General features: G+C 40.4%; 1 protein-coding gene across 7 annotated transcripts in view; it reads left to right on the top strand.

Moving 5' to 3' along the window:
* Positions 1-12,693, top strand: part of ATG7 (autophagy related 7) — a 319,810-nt gene that overhangs the window by 193,611 nt on the left and 113,506 nt on the right. For all 7 annotated transcript variants that reach the window (XM_067043420.1, XM_059076097.2, XM_059076095.2 and 4 more), the window contains one exon: positions 7,467-7,589. In XM_067043420.1, coding sequence (XP_066899521.1) covers positions 7,467-7,589 — 123 coding nt within the window. The remainder of the gene's footprint in view (positions 1-7,466; positions 7,590-12,693) is intronic.

Below are 12,693 nucleotides of genomic sequence, written 5' to 3'. Positions count from 1 at the left end.
CAGTTGTATGTTGCACCATAAGAAGTGTTTAGTTAAAATACTAAAGTGTTGGAACTTTCATACCATTGTCAATTATCTCAATTTGAAAGCTCTTCAGTGTTTTGATTTAAAATCTCCTGTACCTTTTAAATTACCATGGTGCCCATTTTACATTTGGATGCCTAAGAAAAAGGTCCACTATACAGTGACTTTAGGGAAAGGACAAGAGACTTATCTGTTTTATATTTTTGACATGCCAGTAATTACCCTGATTAATGCTGTACTTTTTGACATGCTATTATATGTTTAACTTTGCTTTTATTTTTATTTATATTATGAAATTAGACCAATTTACAGGAAAGAAGAACTAATCTTAAAAGTCTCATTGACATCGTTTCAGACTCACTTTAAAAAATTTTTTATACAATTCTTAAAGGTTACACTGCATTTACAGTTACTGCAAAATATTGGCTATGTTCCCCGTGTTGTACAATACATCCTTGTAACCTGTCTTACACCCAATACTTTGTACTTCCCACTCCAACCCTGTATTGCCCCTGCTATTAAATATCTTGAACTCACAGCTGCCCTCCTTTTTTGAAGTTTGACCTTATAAATCCTACCTGTGTCTAGAGTAAGTTAACAGCAGCTGATTCAGTTAGGATGATAGCTGCATGTTTCCATCTGAAGCCGTTTTCTCATCCATTATCTGCTTTATATCACTGACATATATAGAAATAGGAACAAAATTACTGAACATCTGGTTGATATTTGAAAATGCCATCAACTGCTGATTACCAGGGATAGTGAGGCAGAATATTTCTTTCAATCCCTTTGGCAACTCGGTGTGCCATGGAGAGTGGGGTCAGAGAATAGAAAAGGGAAAAAAGATCATCGGGAGTGGAATTAATCAAGGAAGACTTCTTGTAGTTGATACTTGAGCTGAACTTTGAAGTGCAAGACCTCATTTGATAGGAAAGACAAGAGATCATTCTAGGTAGGCCAGCACCAAGAGGTAATGAGAAGGGAGCTGAAGCTTTTCCAAGGTGATGGTCCCAGGGAGGAGCTGGGAGTAGTGAAGGTGGAACAGTCGTGTTGTAAGGGCTGCTGAAATCAGGGCTTTTTTCCTCCTCTTTGATTCTTTTTTATGATGATGAGAGAAATCCCAGGGCACCAAGAGACAGAAACTAATCAAGGGGCTTCCTGGTGTTATTAGCAGTGCTTCCAGCTCATTATCCAAAGTGGGGGCTTCTCTACCCTGGCATGGCTCCCTCAGCAAAAGTACTAGAAAACAGAGAGTTTTGCCCTCAACTTGAAGTAAAGTCTCTACAGACGACTGGGTGACTGTCCCTCAGAAGGGAGTGTTTTGACTCTTCTTTCATGGATTCTCATAGGATGTGAACTAAGGGTCCTGGTGATTTCTAGCCATACTCTTTTATTACCCTATCTGGGATATTGGGCAAGCTTTTCCTAAGTTTTTTTTAGAAATCATGACCCATGTATATTTTTAAATCATCAAGAGCAAATAAGTACAATTTCTAAACAACAGAGACTTTAAAATAAGAGTTTTTCAGACTCTGTGTGTTCCCATCCCCTTTTGAAAATATATTAGCTATTTTTTTTAGGTGGGGCACACAGTTCCTCCTGTCCTTGTTTAAGAAAAACAGACAAGAGTTGCAAACTGTGAATCCATTCTGCTTCTCATGAGCTGAAAGTCATTGCATGGTGTAGTCAGGAGATCTTAGACTCTATGAAAGGCATTTTACAGAGAACCATCCAACAATTGGAGGATTCTGGAGGGACTTAAATGCCTAGCTGGAGAGAATAGTTTTGATCTAGTAGCCACCAAAGAGTCTCAGCAAGAGAAGTGATATTCCTAAAATCATGTTTTATGAAGAGATTCTACCATCTTTGTCCAGGGGTATGTGCTCATATACATCATGAATAACGATAACCTAGCCTTACAGAATAGTTAAGTAAGGAAAATTGTGTCCATTAGGAAAGGATCTGTATCTTTATACTGAAAGAGTCATTATTATTTCTCTACTTAGCAAAGTACCTTTAGAATACTTAACAACCTTCCAAAATGTAATGTGTACAAGACCACATATTACATAATTTACTTAGAGGTGTTATATATTTTATGATAGGTTGTTGCAGTGCTCAAATTCATTGGGATAGTATCTTTTTTTTTTTGATAATTTAAAACACATTTTTCCCCTTTAAGAAGGTTAAGATGTTTGTAGAGGAGAAAAAACTCCTCCTACGTTTTATAAGCTGCTTATACTTGTAACACAGATTAACTTCCCTGCACATAAAGGGAATACTGGAAAACTCTTGCATGATTAAATATGCCCCTAGGGGATTAAGTTTTTCCACATATTTTTCAAGCCAGAGCTATTAATAATGTTGCAGCCTTAAACTTGCTGTACATCCTGATTATGGGGGAGGCCTTCACTCGTTCTGCCCTCGCTGTTAGTTTTTTCACTGTCCAGGTTTGTAGCACTACACAGTTAGCTGTGGAAACGTAGGATTGAGATCTCAGAATGATTAAGGTCTGACAAAGTGCCATCTCTGGAGTTACTCCAAATATTTTTTCAAAGTTTTTGCCCATTTTTCACTCCCACGTCTTTTTTTTTTTTTAACCTTACTGGAAACCTAGCACAAAGTAGCTGTTTAATTAGTTTAGTAGTTCACCCAGGAATAAGTGATCACTGGATGGACCTAGAGATTATCATACTAAGTGAATTAAGACAGAAGGAGAACGACAAGTACCATATGGTATCACTTATGTGGGATCTAAAAAAAAAAAAGAAATGAACTTACTTACAAAATGGAATTAGACCCACAGGCAGAGAAAACTAACATATAGTTACCAAGGGGCAAAAGAGAGGAGGGGTAAATTAGGAGTTTGATATCAACATATATATACTACTGTATATAAAATAGATAACCAACAAGGACCAATTCTATAGCACAGGGAATTATACTCAGTATTCTGTAATAACCTGTATGGGGAAAGAATCTAAAAAGAATATATATATATGTGTGTGTGTATATATATATATATATATATATATACACACACACACATATATACACATATATACATATATATGTGTATATATATATATATATATATAGATGAATCAACTTTACTGAATACCTGAAACTAACACAACATCATAAATGAACTATATGTCAATTTAAAAATAAATTAAAAAAAATAAAATCAGCAATATTAATATCATGCCTCTTAAAAAAAAGTAAGTTCACTAAGCACACAGCATTTAGCATTTCAAAAAAGATCACTTACTTTCTATGCACATTTTTCCTGAATAACATTCTGGTTTGCAAGGACTCCCATAATTACTGAGGCATTCAGTTATTAAGTGCCTTTTTATCCAGCCATTGGATTGTCAAATTAATTTACTGTGGCTGATCAGCCAAAGATTGTGCTTCGTTAATGCCTCGGGGCCTAACAGTCATCCCCTGCCTCTCCAGCTCTCCACGTTCCAGCTCTCTGTCCCACCAGCCTCAGGTCCCTTCGTCACTGCTCACTAGCCCCTCAAATTCTTTGACCCTTTCTGGCCAGTCCTCAAGCTTATTAGGTGGGTCCTTAACTACCTTTCTCCCCAGACTTATATTTTCTGTTCTGAGCAGGGGATTTAGATTGTCCAGCACTCTTCATGTGCTGCTGGTCAGCTGCCCTTCTCCCATTCCCCACCCAGCTGCCCCAGACTGTCGTCACCCGCCTCAAGCTCCTTGTCCCGCCCCATCTCCTTTTCTGGCAGCAGATGACCTTGCTGCCTGCTGTTCAGACCCTAGAGTTCCTCAGCCCCCAGTTCCCTACTCTCCTAACTTAACACTTCAGCTGCTTTGCTGGTCCCTACCTACACACTTCTGTGCCTAGGGCAGAGCCACCCCTCGTTTCTAACTCCAACTTCTTCATCAGGACTTCAGAGTTCTTCTTCCTCTTCTTCTGAGAACCTTCTCCAGCACTGAAGAAAAAAATAAAAACGAAATTGAGATTTTAATATTATTTGCCTAAGTAATATGTGCACATGGTTTTAAAAATTCATGTAGTGTAGGAGAATGTAGAGAGGCAACTACTTGATGTCAGGGGTGTGTGTGTGTGTTTATTCTTCCTGAGATATTATATGCAAAAACAAGCCTATGCGTATGTGCGTTTCCCTTTCTTCCTCTCTCCACCTCCACCTTTATTTTAAAAATATTAATACTAGACACATGGTCTGGACATTGCTTTTTAATATATCTGTGTCTTGGAGATCAGTTTATGTTAGTACTATAGAACTACCTCATTCTTTTTTTAAAAAAATCTTTATTGGAGTATAATTACTTCACAATACTATGTTAGTTTCTGTTGTACAGAAGGTGAATCAGCCATATGCATACATATATCCCCGTATCTCCTCCCTCTTGCCTCTCCCTCCCACCCTCCCTACCCCACCTCTCTAGGTCATCACAAAGCACCTAGCTGATCTGCTTGTGCTATGCTGCTGCTTCCGGCTAGCTAACTATTTTACATTCAGTAGTGTATATATGTCGATGCTGCTCTCACTTCGCCCCAGCTTCCTGCCCCCCTGCACCGAGTCCTCAAGTCCATTCTCTATGTCTACGTCTTTATTCCTGCCCTGCCATTAGGTTCATCAGTACCTGTTTTTTTTTTTTTTGATTCCATATATATGTGTTAGCACTACAATGAGGTATCACCTCACACCTGTCAGAATGGCCATCATCAAAAAATCTAGAAACAGTAAATGCTGGAAAGGGTGTGGTGAAAAGGAACCCTCCTACACTGTTGGTGGGAATGTAAGTTGATACAACCACTATGGAGAACAGTATGGAGGTTCCTTAAAAAACTAAAAATAGGGGCTTCCCTGGTGGCTCAGTGGTTGAGGGTCCACCTGCTGATGCAGGGGAAATGAGTTCGTGTCCCGGTCCGGGAAGATCCCACATGCCGTGGAGCGGCTGGGCCTGTGAGCCATGGCCGCTAAGCCTGCGCGTCCGGAGCCTGTGCTCCGCAAAGGGAGAGGCCACAGCAGTGAGAGGCCCACGTACCGCAAAAAAAAAAAAAAAAAAAAACAACCAACTAAAAGTAGAACTACCTCATTCTTTTAATGTATCCTGATTATGTCCTTGATTGTAAATATACCACAGTTTAGTTCATCAGTCCTCATTAAAAGGGTAGTTAATCTTTTGCTGCTGCAAACGATGTTGCAGTGAGTGTCCTTACACATCAGTCTTTGTGCCTGCAAGCAGGGTAAAAGCAGGAATGGTGTGGGCATGCTGCTTAAGAGTCAACATTCTCATCATCAGGTTTTCTTTAAAATGTTCACTATGTAAACTAAAAGATAATTGAATATTGAAGAATATTGAAAAAAAGGAAATCACAATTTCCCAGCCCTCAACAACAACAAAAAGTCTTTGAAAAGTCTTTGAAGTGGAACTGCTGGATTGAAAGGCTTATACATTTTCATTTCTGAATCGAGAAGATTTTCTAATTTTTTTTCTATATCGTGTGTTATTGCTTCTCCAGCCTTTCTGTTCATGTGTTGATTTCTTAGATTTATCTTCAATGTCTGTATCTTTTTGAAACTTTCATCTCTTTATTTATTCTGAGTTTTTTTTTTTTTTTTTTTTTTTTTTACGATACGCGGGCCTCTCACTGCTGTGGCCTCTCCCGTTGCGGAGCACAGGCTCCAGACGCGCAGGCTCAGCGGCCATGGCTCACGGGCCCAGCCGCTCCGTGGCATGTGGGATCTTCCCGAACCGGGGCATGAACCCGTGTCTCCTGCATCGGCAGGCGGATTCTCAACCACTGCGCCACCAGGGAAGCCCTATTCTGAGTTTTGAGAGAATTTCCAAGGCATTAGTGGTTCAGTGTTTGCTTTCTGCAGTTCATAGTTCTTATGATCGTTGAATTCCTAAACGTGACAGTCATTTTGTGTGTGTGTGTGTGTGTGTGTGTGTGTGTGTGTGTGGTTTGCTTTTAGGTAGTCATATGTTCTTACGTTGTTCTCAGAAGACTAGTGTTCTCCTATCTTTTGATCTTTTTGTTGAAGGACAACATGTATGTGAAAACATGCTTGATAGTTTTTCACAAAGTATACTTTTGTAACCAGAACCCAGATAATGGAACAAATATTACTAACATCTCAGGACCTCTCCTGTGCCCCATTCCAATTACAGTCCTTCAATGGATAAGTCTCCTGACTTTTACACCACAGGTTCATTTTTTTAAAAAAAACTTTATGTGATTGTAATCCTGTAGCACATACTGCTTCTCCCTTCTGTTGTTTCACATTATGTTTATGAGAAATGTGTATATTGTTGCATGGAGTTGTCGTTTGTTTTTATTTCTGTATGTTATTCTGTTGCGTGAATAAACCACAGGTCGTTAATTCATTCTACTGTTGATGGACACTTGTGTAGTTCCTGGTTTGAGGCTATCATGAATAGTGCTGCTATGGATACTTTCGTTCAGGTCTTCTGATGCACATATGTACATATTTTTTGTTGGATGTATGTATCTAGGAGTAGAATTTCATGATCACGGGGCATATACATGTTGAACCTCGAAAGCAGTTCCCATGAGAATCATGCTTGTTCCACCTCCTTGTCAATACTTGGTATTTTCTGTCTTTTTCATTTTAGCCATTCTGGTAGGTATGAAGAAGTAGTTCATTGTGGTTTTAGTTGTCATTTCCCTGCTAACTTGTAATGTTGAGCAACTTTTCATTTGTTTATTGACTATTTAGGCAACTTCTTTTGTGATATGCCTGGTGAAATTCATTTTTACATTAAAAAAATTTTTTAATGCATTTTACTAGCTGGTAGGCCACATTTCTCACCCTTTTGTCCACCTTCCCCCTTTCCCTTTATCCTTAAAAAATTTTTTTCGGGCTTCCCTGGTGGCACAGTGGTTGAGGGTCCGCCTGCCAATGCAGGGGACACGGGTCTGTGCCCCGGTCCAGGAGGATCCCACATGCCGCGGAGCGGCTGGGCCCGTGAACCATGGCCACTGAGCCTGTGCGTCCGGAGCCTGTGCTCTGCAATGGAACAGGCCACAACAGTGAGAGGCCTGTGTACCACAAAAAAAAAAAAAAAAAAAAAAAAATTCTTGGCTCTTCTCGACTATTATTTTTCTCCTAAAAAGTGAACTTTAGAATCAGCAACCTCAACTCTTCTAGAAGTTTTACTGAATTTGCATGTAACTTACTTTGTTTGAGAAATACCATCATCTAAATTGGAAGATGATATTGTCATTCTTTCTAAGAAAGAGAAAATAATAAATCCTAAGCCCTCACAGTTTTTTGCCTACCATATTGATTTTTCCCATATTTAATTTTTAATTCTAGTTTTAGTTCCATTTTTGACAAGTGATTATTAGAAGTGAAACTCTTAATATGCATTTAAAGCCTACAGCCCCCTTAAATACATCTATATGTATAAATATCTTACAGGTTCTTGATCAGTATGAACGAGAAGGATTTAATTTCCTGGTGAAGGTGTTTAATTCTTCACATTCCTTCTTAGAAGATTTGACTGGTCTTACGTTGCTGCATCAAGAGACCCAGGCTGCTGAGGTAAGACTAAAACAAGCATTTTGTTCAGAAGACTGATGTGTTTCAAACCTGTTTGATAATCGGATTTATGGAAAAGGAAGGAAGCAGTTCATTACCATTTTTTCCTTAAAACAAAATCGCTAAACAAGTCTGCTAGTTATCAGAAAATGAACCTTCTGCAGTTGCTGGATGATGCAGTATGCAGGTTATTGTGTGGTAGGTTCCAAATGCACAAAATTGCTGATAAAGGAAGTACAGGTTATTGATTTCCAAGCGCCTCTGGTCCTTACTGAAGAACAGCATGCTTGTGGCCCATGAAGGGTTGGCTGTGACGTCCGTACAGCAAAATGCAAGTCAAGGAAGACATTGGACTCTGGCCATGTCTTTTATTTCACAACTGAACCCATCTTTGTAGGCCACTGAACCTCACCACGAAATGGCTTCCTCAATTACAACCTAAGAGAGTTTTGGTTTGCTTGTCATTTAGAATATTTTGCAAATCGTAATTTCCTGGATTGCTACCATTGTGTGTGTGTGTGTTTTAAGACTGGAATTACAAACTAGATTATCATTTTGCTTTTCCAAATGCTCACTGTACTTAGAAAAGGGTATGCTGTGTATGTGTGGCACTGTTGGGTTATTGGCCAGACAGACAGTTCCTCAAAATGGATGAATGAGATTAAACCAACATCTCCCGCCGCCATTCCCTACCCACCTCCCGCCCCCCACACCCAGTAGCCTAGGTAAAGAAGCTCTTAGGAAAAATGTGGCCTGTCATAGAGTTTCCGCAGGCTGCATAAGGAAAACCTTGAGTTGCCTGTATCCTATGGGAGTGGAACACTTGCAAAGTTACCCTCAGTCCTGTAGTAACTGACGTTGAGAGTAACATAGTTCCTCTGTTGAGTAACAGATGTTGAGTAACATAGTTCATTGATTTCTGCCTGGGGTTTTGTATGTTCAACATTGGGGGAAGCCCTAGTGGTCAGTGAGTGATGGTCAAGCCCTATACTGCACTAGCTGGTGGTGAAAAGGCTGGTGTTTAGAAGACGGGAACTAGCCCTGAGTATAGGAAAACCATGTAGAAATAGCAGAAGGAAATCTTTTGAAGCTTTCAGCAGACCGGAGTAAGTTTTAGCCACCCCAGAAAATCCATGATAGTGCTCTTCTAGTGCCAGATGTAGAGCTGAAACGTATTCTTCTTTGACTTGCTTTGGTGTCCTCTGGGCATTCAGCAGATGCAATCTTCCACGTACGACCAATAGTTAGACCCACATAGGGTGTCTTGGCTTCATTTTCAGGAGATGAATGGCATCTCTACAGGACTTTAAGAGACGTTGAGATGTTCCTCAGAGCTGTGATTGGCTTCCCGGGCATGGTTCAGAGTATTGTGTTGATCATGGCTGCCATTTTTTCTTTTGAGCAGAGCTGATGGCAAAAGGGAAAAATAACTTACGGGTCTTTTCAACCACACGGTCATTTGACTAGTTGCCTGGGAGAGTGTTTCCACCGAGCTAGAAATAATTCACATACTTCTCTTTAACTGCCTGGAAGAATTGCAACTTAAAATTGATCCCATGTTTCACTCTTTAAAAACAGAGCAGATGCTAGGATATTGGGCAGATTCCTTCATTAAACCTGGCTTGTTTTGCGTTTTGGTTGGTCAGACATTCGTAATCTTTTCAAAGAACCAGAAGGAGAAGGGGAAGTTTGAGAGCAATAGCAACTAGGTGGTAGGGCAGAAGGGGGTATGATTTCATCCACAAGTCTTAGCTTTCTTTTTGAAGTTTTCCTCTATTAAATTACATTTATAATTTTGGAATCATAAGTTACACATCCAATTTTAGATTAGAGGTGGTAAACTGGTTGGCCTCTGAGCCAGATACGGCTTTCAGGTGTGTTTTGTTTGGCCTACCCTATGTGTTAAATTCTGAATAAAGCCAACATTTAAAAATTATGAGTTTTACCTAAAAATATGAATGTTCCCATTTCCAGCTTCTTTGAAAAATCAGATCTGGCAACCCCAGGCCTGCATTCCTTAATAGTGATGTTAGCTGGAGCCAAGAAGAAAATTTTATAGATAAATAATGCACTTGATACAAAGTTTTAAAGGCATAAAAATATTCTGTGTGGAAAGAAAACCTTCCTTTTGCACCTGTCCCTTAACACCCAGTTCTCTTCCTGGAGACAAACGCTGCTGTTAGTTTCTTGCCCAAAGGTGTTCTTTAGGTGAGGATGCTCTGTTTAGAAGATGTTCTTCACAGTATGGTGGTTCCTTACAAAGCTAAAAGTAGAACAGCCATACGACCCAGCAATCCCACTACTGGGCATATACTCTGAGAAAACCATAATTCAAAAAGAGTCATGTACCACAGTGTTCACTGCAGCTCTATTTACAATAGCCAGGACATGGAAGCAACCCAAGTGTCCATCGACAGATGAATGGATAAAGAAGATGTGGCACATATATACAATGGAATATTACTCAGCCATAAAAAGAAATGAAGTTGAGTTATTTGTAGAGAGGTGGATGGACCTAGAGTCTGTCATACAGAGTGAAGTAAGCCAGAAAGAGAATAAGAAATACCGTATGCTAACACATATATAAGGAATTTAAAAAAAAAAAAAAAGGTTATGAAGAACCTAGGGCCAGGACAGGAACAAGGACGCAGACCTAGTAGAGAATGGACTTGAGGACACGGGGATGGGGGTGGGTAAGCTGGGACAAAGTGAGAGAGTGTCATGGACGTATATACACTACCAAATATAAAATAGGTAGCTAGTGGAAAGCGGCCGCATAGCACAGAGAGGTCAGCTTTGTGCTTTGCAACCACCTAGAGGGGTGGGATAGGGAGCAGGGGAGAGAGATGCAAGAGGGAGGGGATATGGGGATATATGTATATGTATATCTGATTCACTTTGTTGAACAGCAGAAACTAACACACCATTGTAAGGCAATTATACTCCAATAAAGATGTTTAAAATTTTTTTTTAAAGATGTTCTTCAGTTGATGACCCTTATTGGTATTGGAATTTGCAACTCCTGTCTTAGGAAAGGATTATTCTTGTTCTTAAAAAGCTCTAAATGGGACTCTGTTTTAAAAAGATAATTCTCGGGCTTCCCTGGTGGCGCAGTGGTTGAGAATCCGCCTGCTGATGCAGGGGTCACGGGTTCGTGCCCCGGTCCGGGAAGATCCCACATGCCGCAGAGCGGCTGGGCCCGTGAGCCATGGCCGCTGAGGCTGCGCGTCCGGAGCCTGTGCTCCGCAATGGGAGAGGCCACGACAGTGAGAGGCCCGCGTACCACAAAAAAAAAAAAAAAAAAAAAAAAAAAGATAATTCTCACCAGCAGACCTCAGAGCAACAAAAATCATTGTCTTGCCTATATTATTTTACTTTACTGTGAAAAATGTGTGTGTAAATAAATAAATATGAATATCAAAAATATACACATTTATACTGTGTAAAGGTAGTGTTTTGATTTGTATAGTTGATTCCCAGTGCATTTACAGATGTTCAGTAATAAAAATACAAACTTCTGTGTCCCATGTAGAAAGGTCCCAACTTACTTATTTTAGCAATGCAATCAGGAATGCCCAGTTAATTCTCATCTTGGGCTAACTGTTTTCTCCCATCAACACTGGAATTGTAAAAGATATGTGACAGTATCATTTGATACATTGTTTACAAAATATGTATTTGTACAAATACTAGCTTAAAAAAAAAAACCTTTACGGAACATCTTTTGAAAACTTGGTAGCAAGGCACTATGCTAGTGACTGAATACAGAAGTTAATGAAATGATTTCACAGTCTAGTGTGCAAAGCAGAGACGTCAATAGTGAACTCTAGTATCATCAGAAATGTTTTAGTCATTTATATATTAGATGCTGAGGGAGCAGGGGAAGTTACTCCCTGGGGGAGTAGGGATGTCAAGGAGAACTTCCCAGGGACCAGATATTCCATTTAGTTTGAAAGGGTGAGTAGGCGCTCTCTAAAAATAAGAGTTGGATTTGGGCAGGGAAAGTGTACGGAAGGAGTCGGGCAGGAGAGGAGGGCCAGGGCATCCTAGCGATAAAGGACTAGAGGCCAGGAGTCTTTAGTGTGTTACTCGGATTGTGAGCATTTAGTTGGAGTTACCTGAAATCAGAGAATGTACTTGTTAGTTGTTTTGCCCTATAATTTACCCTTGAAGAGTATACAGTCTGGTGGTTTTTAGTGCATTCACAGAGTTGTTATGCTACTGTTATTCCTAAGTTTAGTACATTCTCGTGCCCACAAAAAGGAACTCTGGACCCATTGAGCTGTCGCTTCTTATTCCCACCTGTTCCTTCCAGTCCTGGTAACCACTCATCTCCCTTCTGTCTCAGTGGATTTGCCTATTCTGGACGTAACACATAAATGAAACCGAACAATGCATGGCCGTTGTGTCTGATGTCTGTAACGTAGCATGATGTTTTCTAGGTTCATCCATATTGTAGCAAGGTAATTCTTCTCAATTTAAAGAAAAAAAAAATGTTTTGATGCTATTAAACTTTTTCCTGTCCCTTAACACCTGTGGTCTATCTCCCTAAATATATCCCCTTTATGAAGGATGGATACAAAGCTGATCCCGCTAGAGACTACAAATCCCTTTATTTTCATAGAAAGGGGCCCAGAGAGAATGGATTGAGAGAGATACTCAAGACAGAATCATCCAGATTTAGTGAGATTGACCAGTGCAACCCAGTTTTTTGCACCCATCTCCCTTCCATCATCAAGTATACAAAAATGATTGCCCTTGGGCTTCCCTGGTGGCGAAGCGGTTGAGAATCCGCCTGCCGATGCAGGGGACGCGGGTTCGTGCCCCGGTCCGGGAAGATCCCACGTGCCGCGGAGCGGCTGGGCCCGTGAGCCGTGGCCGCTGGGCCTGCGCATCCGGAGCCTGCGCTCCTCAACGGGAGAGGCCACAGCGGTGAGAGGCCCGCGTACCGCAAAAAAAAAAAAAAAAAAGATTGCCATTATTTGAGTCCAGGTTACTAGTTTAATGATAGTGCTGTAGAGATTAACAAACAAATTGCCAGATTGGTTTCTGTCGGAGGCGGGGTCGAGGAGCAAGGTGCAGAGTGGGGACAGGCAGTGGGGCGGAG

Source organism: Kogia breviceps, chromosome 10 (assembly GCF_026419965.1).
Source record: "Kogia breviceps isolate mKogBre1 chromosome 10, mKogBre1 haplotype 1, whole genome shotgun sequence".
Classification (NCBI taxonomy): domain Eukaryota; kingdom Metazoa; phylum Chordata; class Mammalia; order Artiodactyla; family Physeteridae; genus Kogia; species Kogia breviceps.
The sequence above is the reverse complement of the archived record's forward strand: the minus strand, read 5'-3'. Positions and strand labels throughout refer to the sequence as shown.